This window comes from Triticum aestivum, chromosome 6D, assembly GCF_018294505.1.
Source record: "Triticum aestivum cultivar Chinese Spring chromosome 6D, IWGSC CS RefSeq v2.1, whole genome shotgun sequence".
Lineage (NCBI taxonomy): Eukaryota > Viridiplantae > Streptophyta > Magnoliopsida > Poales > Poaceae > Triticum > Triticum aestivum.
The window spans coordinates 40,502,256-40,511,183 of record NC_057811.1 but is presented as its reverse complement, the minus strand read 5'-3'; the positions used below and the strand labels follow the sequence as shown (position 1 = coordinate 40,511,183).

General features: G+C 50.4%; 1 protein-coding gene across 1 annotated transcript; it reads right to left on the bottom strand.

Moving 5' to 3' along the window:
- Positions 1-5,383: 5,383 nt before the first annotated feature.
- Positions 5,384-8,627, bottom strand: LOC123143372 (eukaryotic translation initiation factor 3 subunit J-A). Its single transcript, XM_044562291.1, has 6 exons — positions 8,336-8,627; positions 7,266-7,384; positions 6,488-6,636; positions 6,250-6,400; positions 6,000-6,159; positions 5,384-5,876 (listed from the first exon to the last, which is right to left on the bottom strand). Exons 1-6 carry the CDS (start codon positions 8,346-8,348, stop codon positions 5,776-5,778), a joined length of 693 nt encoding a protein of 230 aa, XP_044418226.1. The 5' UTR covers positions 8,349-8,627; the 3' UTR covers positions 5,384-5,775.
- Between the last annotated feature and the right edge of the window lie 301 nt (positions 8,628-8,928).

Genomic DNA, 8,928 nt, shown 5'->3' with positions numbered 1-8,928 from the left:
GCAAGTAACATACCGATTGACAAAGGGAATTGCATACGGATTGATTGAATCCTCGACACCGTGGTTCATCCGATGATATCATCGTGGAACATGTGGGAGCCAACATGGGTATCCAGATCCCGCTGTTGGTTATTGACCGGAGAGGCGTCTCGGTCATGTCTGCATGTCTCCCGAACCCGTAGGGTCTACACACTTAAGGTCCGGTGACGCTAGGGTTGTAGAGATATATGTATGCGGAAACCCGAAAGTTGTTCGGAGTCCCGGATGAGATCCCAGACGTCACGAGAGGTTCCGGAATGGTCCGGAGGTAAAGATTTATATATGGGAAGTCTTATTTTGGTCGCCGGAAAAGTTTCGCACTTTATCGGTATTGTACCGGGAGTGCCGAAAGGGGTCCGGGGGTCCACCAGCCCCGGGGGGCCACATGGGCTGTAAGGGGTGCGCCTTGGCCTATATGGGCCAAGGGCACCAGCCCCAAGAGGCCCATGCGCAAGAGATAAGAAAAAAGGGAGAGTCCTAAAGGGGGAAGGCACCTCCGAGGTGCCTTGGGGGGGAAGGACTCCCCCCTGGCCGCACCCTTCCTTGGAGGAAGGGGCAAGGCTGCCCCCCCCCCCCCCCCTCTCCCTTGGCCCTATATATAGTGGGGGGAAGGGAGGGTAGCAACATCTAAGCCTTGGGCGCCTCCCTCCTCCCCTGCAACACCTCTCTCTCTCGCAGAAGCTTGGCGAAGCCCTGCCGGAGACCTGCTACATCCACCACCACGCCGTCGTGCTGTTGGATCTCCATCAACCTCTCCTCCCCCCTTGCTGGATCAAGAAGGAGGAGACGTCGCTGCACCGTACGTGTGTTGAACGCGGAGGTGCCGTCCGTTCGGCACTCGGTCATCGGTGATTTGGATCACGGCAAGTACGACTCCGTCATCCACGTTCATTGGAACGCTTCCGCTCGCGATCTACAAGGGTATGTAGATGCACTCCTTTCCCCTCGTTGCTAGTAGACTCCATAGATGCATCTTGGTGAGCGTAGGAAAATTTTAAATTATGCTACGATTCCCAACAGAAAATCCCCATTGGTCGGGGCTGTTAACGGGTTATCGGATCCAAAACCAGACCCGATAGCTTACCGGCGTTCTGTTACGGTGGATGCCACATGTAGGTCACCCTTGACGAAAGCACTTCTGTGACGCGCGATTTATCGTCATGGAAGTGGACACTTCCGTGATGATAATTTTGTAATGTCATGGAACACTTCTATGACAGCACAGGTATGACTATCTTGATTCTGTCATAAAATTGTCATGGATGTACATGCATGACAGAAAACGTGACCTACTGTGACAAACACGCATCATCACGGAAGTGTATTTTTTTGTAGTGGCGGAAGCATACTCACCCCTATTGCACCCTTCCTACTTCCCCGTCCTTCTTCTCCTACCTCTCCTCCTCCCTGGATCCTCCTTTGTCTCTCTTTTCTACAAGAAAAATCGAAGCCCCGCCATGACCTTGAGCTCCCTCTGCCAACCATGGAGGCCCACCTCCACCTGAAGGACTTCGCGCTGCTGCGCCGGATCCGTCCTTCTTCTGCGCCCGCTGGATCCCGCGGCCGCAGTTCTTCATCGAGCAGATGTGTCATCCCCAGCTGCTCGAGCCGCCGCGTTGACCTGATCCAGAAGCTACTTTCGAGCGCCGAGGCGAGGGCGGCGAGCGGGCAGAGGTGCGGCTGCGGCGGTGGGCGCATTGAGGTCGGCCGTGGCGGCGAGCGGTGCGGCGGCTAGGGGGATTTGGCTCGGCCTGGGCGCGGGTCAGGGTCGAAGCAAGGAGGCAGATGCGTACAATTATTTTTTCCAGTGAACCGTTTTTCTGGCAGATTAATGATGGAACCCGACGGAAAAAACCGACGAAACTGGGAGGTGGGATCGTTACTGCAGGGGAATTGGGAGGTGGGAGGGAGGACGAAAAAAACAGGAGAGGTGGGACGAAAATTAACCGTGGAACGGAGATTACCAACTGAGACATTAGGAGTAGAGACTATTCACAATTAACTACAAGGAGATTGAAGAAGGAATACATGCATTAATTCATTTTATCAAAACATAAACCTACACAAATCATATGGAGAGCAATTGTACTAGAGGCCTGCCAGTTTAACGCAAAGGGCGGCTTGCTTCCCCATCGCTCATTAGAGGGGAACCACTGCCTGATGCTTCAGCTGGAGGGGAAGGGTCCCTACCCTGGACGAACCAAAGTTAGTTCTTGGGTAAGGGGATGACGGTGGCCGGCAAGAGGGCAAGACACCGGCTGTGTACGCGGTGATGCCTCGGCGGTGGCCTTCCTGGGACCCAAGCGGCGGCGGCCTCTCGTATTCTACATCTGCTCGATGATGGCGGACGTGTTGGCCGCCACCTCGTCGCCATCCGCGTAGCTGGCTACTTTCTCTGCGTGCATGGCGTGGCTACGCACGCGTCGGCATCGGATAGCGCGGTCGAAGGCCCTGGAGGCGTCGTCGACGGCGGTGATGATGCACGTGCCGCCGTGCTCCCCGCTGTGCCAGGATGGAGCAACTCGCCACTCCTCCGCGAGCTGGCTTCGAGCGGCGAGTTGTTGAACCACGCATCGGCTTGCGGTGGCAACTTCATCTGTTGGGCTAGGCGAGGGAGGTGAAGCAACAAGCTACCTTGCTCGTATCCGTCGGGCTCGGCGGGCCACTCAGCCGGCTTTTATGCCGGAGAACTGCTCTTCCAGCTCGTCGGATGCCATCGAAAGATTGGAGAAAATGGTGGAAGGAGGAGATGGAGAGAGGCGAAGTGGTGCGATTCTTGCCCGGCGTCTGCCCTTGTTTAAATAGAGGGCGGACGTGAGGAGCCTGCCCGACATTGTGTTTAATGCCAGCCCGCTCGTGAACGGACGTCTGGCCAGAGTAGATTTTTGGGCTTCCATGCAGGTTCAATAGAGGTGTTTAAATGCGGCGAGGAGGCGTGTTCAGCCGGGTATGCAGCAGGCGGCGCCCTCGGCCGGCGCGCCGCTTCAATGGCGGAGGCAGTGAGAGGTCGCATCCATCCTGAGCCGCCTACAATGTGGAGCGGCACGCTCTACGGCGGCATGAATGCGGGCAGCTGGACGACGGGTGGAAAGCATGAGCGGGCGGAGTGAGAGGTTTTTGGTGGGTCGGGGCGGTCAGAAGCGGGCGTGATAGTGATCCGGACTTCCGTAAACCTCCATGTTTCTCACCGGTTTGCGGAAAAAAACGTGTTCAAACCGTGTCGCGGACCGATACAGAATAGCGTTGGATGGCTTTCACGGTCCAACGGTTGCAGGAGGTTTGCGGGTCAGCGTTGGAGATGGCCTTAGAACAAGGTCTTTTATTGTAGCTCCAATGTTGTCTTTTAGGAAGATTATACAATTAGGAGGACTTATGCACTTTTCTCCTGCCCGGCGGCGCATCTGGCGTGGTTGGAGCTACAAGATGGAGCCTTTGACGATGTCGCAGTGTTAAAAAAAAGACCAACCCAAGAGCTAACCCTTGTTGGCATTTTTATAGAAGAAACTCCACGAGCTCCGCGTGTTCGAGCCAGGACTCAAACTTGGGTGGGCTCGCGGCAACCTTAGCTGCCCAACCAACGGGTCGACACCCCGTCCTCACGATGTCGCAGTGTTAAGGGAGAAGAGCCGACCAGAGATGGGTTTGGGAGGTTTAAATCAGGTAAACATTTTTCCACAACAATATTACTATTAGCGACTATTTCAGCTCTCTACTTTCTCCATCCTCAAATTCACCGGTATTACAAAAATCAATATCTACTATCATTACTACGCTTTTATCATTATCTCTTCGCTGAACTAGTGCACATATATAAATTACCATTATATTTGATTTATTGGGGACACAAGAGAGCCTTCAGTTCGCCCTCTCTGTGGTGCAACGATGTCTAGTAGTTCTCGGTCGTTAGATCGATCATCATTTTGAGTTACCGCTCTCCGGGTCAAAGTGGGGGAGGGGATGGGGCATAGGAAAGATGGGTTTCATTTGGATTCTACTAACAAAGCTTATCCAGCTCACTCCTGTGTTTGTGGTTTATGAATCTGATTGTAATTTTTTTTATGACAGATCATGAATAGTAAGCAAAGAAATTAATAAAAAGGGATTCTGTTACAAATTATTCTTGCATTATCGGAGCTTGGGAGGTAAAAAAAATACCGATGTACACATGAACACTGCCTGATGCCTCAGGACCGAAAATGTTAGTTGTTAGAGCATCTACAACTGGACTTGACAAATCCGTCCCTCTATACGCATGCGGACTCGTTCGTGGATAATGACGGGTTGCATCTTTTAAGTTTTTCTTCGCACAACCGGACACCTTAGTTAGCAAACCTTAAATCCATACAAAACACATGCAATGTACGTAAACGATGCAACACACATCATCCGGTTATTACATCATGACATACCATCGAACTATCAAACTTTGGCATGTTCTACCTACATATTAGCTATGGAGAAGCTCATCCATGGTTGCCCTTGCCCTTCCCGGCGCCTTTGCCATCTTTATCCCGGAAGTACCGGCCAAAGACGCCAATGGATCCAACCGGAGTTGAGTGATCCGTCGATGTCTTCCTTCTCAACTTTCGGGGGCAGTCCAGCCATGACACAGACCGCCCGGTTTTGCTCTCGGAGAACTTCCTCATACGTAGAGCGCGCGCCGCCGCATCTGCTGCCGCCATATCGACAGCGAGGCAGGCCTCGGGCTTATCCTCTTCTTCCAACGGCCCGGAGATGGGGAGGCTACCGGACCGCGAAGATCCTACCCCGGTAGATCGAGTGTCCTCTGCGTCGACACAATGGATTCGCACCGAAAAGATCCCCCGTCGGTCAGGCGCAGTCCTCCCAGGAGCGCCAAAGGGCAATGCGTACGGCCATAGCATCCTCCAAACCTCACTGGACGACACACCCTAGTCGACGGATCCAGACTACTTGAAGTCTGCTGGAGAAGGCCGGACGGGAGCTTGGGTGGCAAAGTGGAGTGGTTAGGTTTTGGTCTGGGAAGAGAACAGAGACAAATATATGTGTGGTTGAGGTGAGCCAGAGTAGACCGCCATTGATGTGGTCCCGAGCCACTCCATATTCGCACTAAATTTGGACTGAATACGAGGGATGCCAATCAGCCCCGAGCGTTTGAGGCAACCGTCTAGATCACTTTTTTTATTGGTCACTGACAGCGTAGGGTTGAGGCAGCCGACTGTAGATGCTCTTAGGAGGCCGCAGGGCGAACATGACAGGAAACAGTGACCTCTTTCTCTGCAAACGAGCCTGCGTACGTGCAACTTGTCCTGAGCACTATGCAGCATACGACTTGAGACACTCACAGATTCAGAGCCATGCCAAATAAAAATGCTGGAATAACCAGATATTCTCTTTCAAAGCACACTCTAAATAAGTCGAGAATTCAACAGAGGCAACCACCAAAATTTACTTGCATGACTCCAATATAACCAGAAACACGTTATAGTACAGTTGGCCAAAAAGGAACAGATCCCAACCCACAGAACAAGAGTAAAAAAGCACAAACAGGTCTTGAACAAGAAAAACGCCTCAGGGAGCCGCAAGCGTTCTTCTTATTCTCCGAGTGTCAAAATCAACCTCAAATAGATAAAGACATGTTCCCACGCAGTTCCAAGTGTCCAGGTGCCTCTGAAGGGAATACTGACCGCCGCAAACCCTAATCTCTGCTTTGCCTCAAAGGTATTACACGGAAGAGGCTATTCCCCTCCCAGCCAATCACATGAAGTCGAACTCGTCGGGGTCATCAAAAGATGCCCCCGGTCGGGCCACAAAGTCCTCCTCTCCTTTCTCTATATGGAGCTGCTTCTTTTTTGCTCCTGCAGATTTATGGCAAACATCAGCACAGAAGGCATATGATAGTAACAGCATTCCCATCATAGGGCTACATATTATGTTTGGCCAGAAACAGAAAGGGCCTAGATTAGGTCCAGGAATCTCACCTCCTTTCTTTTTGCCTGCTGCAGCTTCTTTCTCAGCTTTGATCTTCTCATTAGCAATTGCCGTGACGGAGGAGGATATTTCTTTCGCATCCGCACCTTTCAACGGTGTCATGGAAAGTCTCATGACATTCTTAAGTAGACCCATGTAGTGAAAGCTTTTCTGTATACATGAGCCAAGGATGTCAGTTTCTGAAGGAAAGGGAGTCCCAATACAAACCAAACAGAGAGCTCTGCAAAACGTTGAACAGACCTCATAGGGGCGAATTTTGTTTGCGATAAGCTCAGCATATTCCGCAAAGTCGCTCTCAGACTTCGGGATGAAAGTCTCTAGTGACTTTTCACTGCCGTCCTTCTTGGCAAAAAGCTCTGCTGTTGCCTTAAAGTCAGCTTCTTCCACTAGCCTGTAATAAGTAACGCATCAGAGTGAACAAACTGAATGGTAGGCACATCATACCAGAAGTCCACGGCAGGAAAAGAAATAGCAATACCTTTGTTGGCGAAGCTTCTCTGAAATAGGATCATCAAGAACATCATCGTCCACTACTTCAGTACTCGTTGAGGGCTGTTTGCCTTTTTTCACAGCAGCTTTAGCACTAGGTTTTGGAGCAGGCTTTTCTACAGGTTGTGGCTTAGGTTTCTGCATTGTATGTATTACAGAACCAGTGTTGAATCAATGACAATTCAATTAGTAGCACATATCCAAATAAAAGCTTACTACTGACAGCATAGCATAAACATGAAGTTTTGGTAATTAATTTGCACATCAGAACCAGTCATACACAAAAGAGCATATATGGTCACTGTTAAACAATTCACCAAACATATACTTGTTGAGGCAAAATGAATAGACCGCGCGAACAGACAGAACATAATGCAAGGACACAGCAGTTTGATTTGCTAGAGATTCATCTACATATTAAAGTGATATATTTGGAAATTCATGGCGACAATGAACACCAAGGATTACTTGGCGAATTTCCAGCACCAGTACAAAATCATTGGGGGTGGAATTAATGTTTGGCAAGTGGGCACATGCCACACATGTCCCTGATAACCCTCAGATTGGATGTTACTTTCTAGTTTCACATATTTTTTCTAGTTTCACATATTTGCAGTGTTAATAATGCCCAGAAATAAATGACAAATTCTGAAAATAACCAGGTGATTCCCTTTTTAAACTTTCCATAAAATGACGAGCTACAAAAATGTGGGCCAGGGGGAAAGGGGGGTTATGTGCACTAAAAAGTGTGCAAATCTTCCCAGTACCTCTTCCTCCTCTTCCCATGATTCTTTGACATCATCTTCATCCACATCTTCATCTTCCCAGTTACTTTTAAGAGGTTGAGCTTTCACAACAGGTGCGATTGGTTGAAAATCATCATTCTCTGTAAATACCAAAAAAATAATATTAAGTGTCAGAACAAACAAGCACCATAGATTCAATAAAAAAAAGTTACGATTTCAAGGCTTCCTACAACTTGTTCTGATAATGCACTAAAGCTGTCTTTAATAAAATGTTGCAAGCACCATCAGATACCACTCAACCTCCCAAAATAAATAAATTGTACAAACAGGAATTCGGCCAAATTCACCTGCAACATCGCATTAACCATCAAAATACTGTGTGTGCAATGATTTGGCTAACAAGTCCAAACTACACGGAACACATTTTGTAGCACAACTAAGAACAGCGCAGGCCATCGCAATAACACAACCTATCAATAGCTGTTCTAAGCAAGCATAGTTGCACATGCAAATTCAAATGTCTAGATTCTACGACGAAAATAAGAACCGCCCTAAATGCTCTACAGGTCTTCTAAATTACCGACCGATAAAAGCAGCACAAAATACTTCACCAAAGCGCGAAATCATTACATTGTACTAGTAGTACTGAAACAGAAACATGCAGAGGTCTAACTGATTAAGGGCGTGCCAGGGCTCAGAAAACAACACACAGCGTTCGCTTATGACTGATCCATGTACTCCACAGACCTTACAAACAAGTATATCGTATACAAATACCAAAAACCCAAATTCCTAGCGATTGCGCCCAGAATCCTAAACGCGCTGTGTTTTCAGCAGCAACGTGCCCCGATCTCACGCACAATCGCAGCGCCCAAAATTCGCGATTACCATCGCACGCAGGCGGCCCACTAGGCCCGCCAATCGCCCGACGGACTGGGCGCGCCGGCGAAACAACCGACGCCTAAGATTCGGCGGCTCGAGGGAGGTCCGTCGCAAAATCGAACTGCCCGCATCGGCTCCGGCGGACCGGAACCCACGCAGATCGGGAGGCGCGCGCCCGAGAGAGAGAGAGGAGGGAGGGAGGCGCTCACCCCAGTCCTCCATCGCGGGCGGAAGTCCTCGAGATCTGAAGCGGGTGGCGGTGGCGGCGGCGACGGGGCGGCGAACGGACGGGGCGGACGGGGGAGGGGTCTAGGGTTTCCGCGGCGAGGCGGCGGCGGCGGCTGGTGGCGGGGTAGGGGAGGGGAGGGGGCAGGAGGGTTCTGGAGGGGAAAGGATTGACGGGTCGGGCTCTGCCTAGCTGGCTCTGCGTGCTTGCCTGTTTGGGTCGCCTTCTCGGCCTGCGTGGCTCGTGGCTCGTGGCTCGTGCTGCGTTGGGGGAGGGGAGTGGCGGCTTTCGCACCGGGCGATGCGTAGCGTATATACGACGCGGGCGAGGAGACGAAACGGAACGGATGCGGTCACGAGGGACGTCTTTGGTTGCGGTAGTTATTTTTGCGTGCATTGTATGTCTCAACTGTGCCTGATTGAAAAAAAAAAAATCACATTTGCATGTTGTTTGATTGCTTGTACATACTCTAGCCTGCCTAGGATGAAATGAAAGATATGCTGTTTGGTTGCCGAATATCCATTTCTGAGCCCAATCTCATTTGCACCCGTCAAGAGAAAATTCCAAAAAAAATAC

Coding starts and splice junctions, on each gene's coding strand:
- LOC123143372 (XM_044562291.1), bottom strand. Junction 6,401..6,487: donor GAGAAGCTTCGCCAACAAAG/GTATTGCTATTT, acceptor TACTTATTACAG/GCTAGTGGAAGAAGCTGACT. Junction 6,160..6,249: donor ACAAAATTCGCCCCTATGAG/GTCTGTTCAACG, acceptor TCATGTATACAG/AAAAGCTTTCACTACATGGG.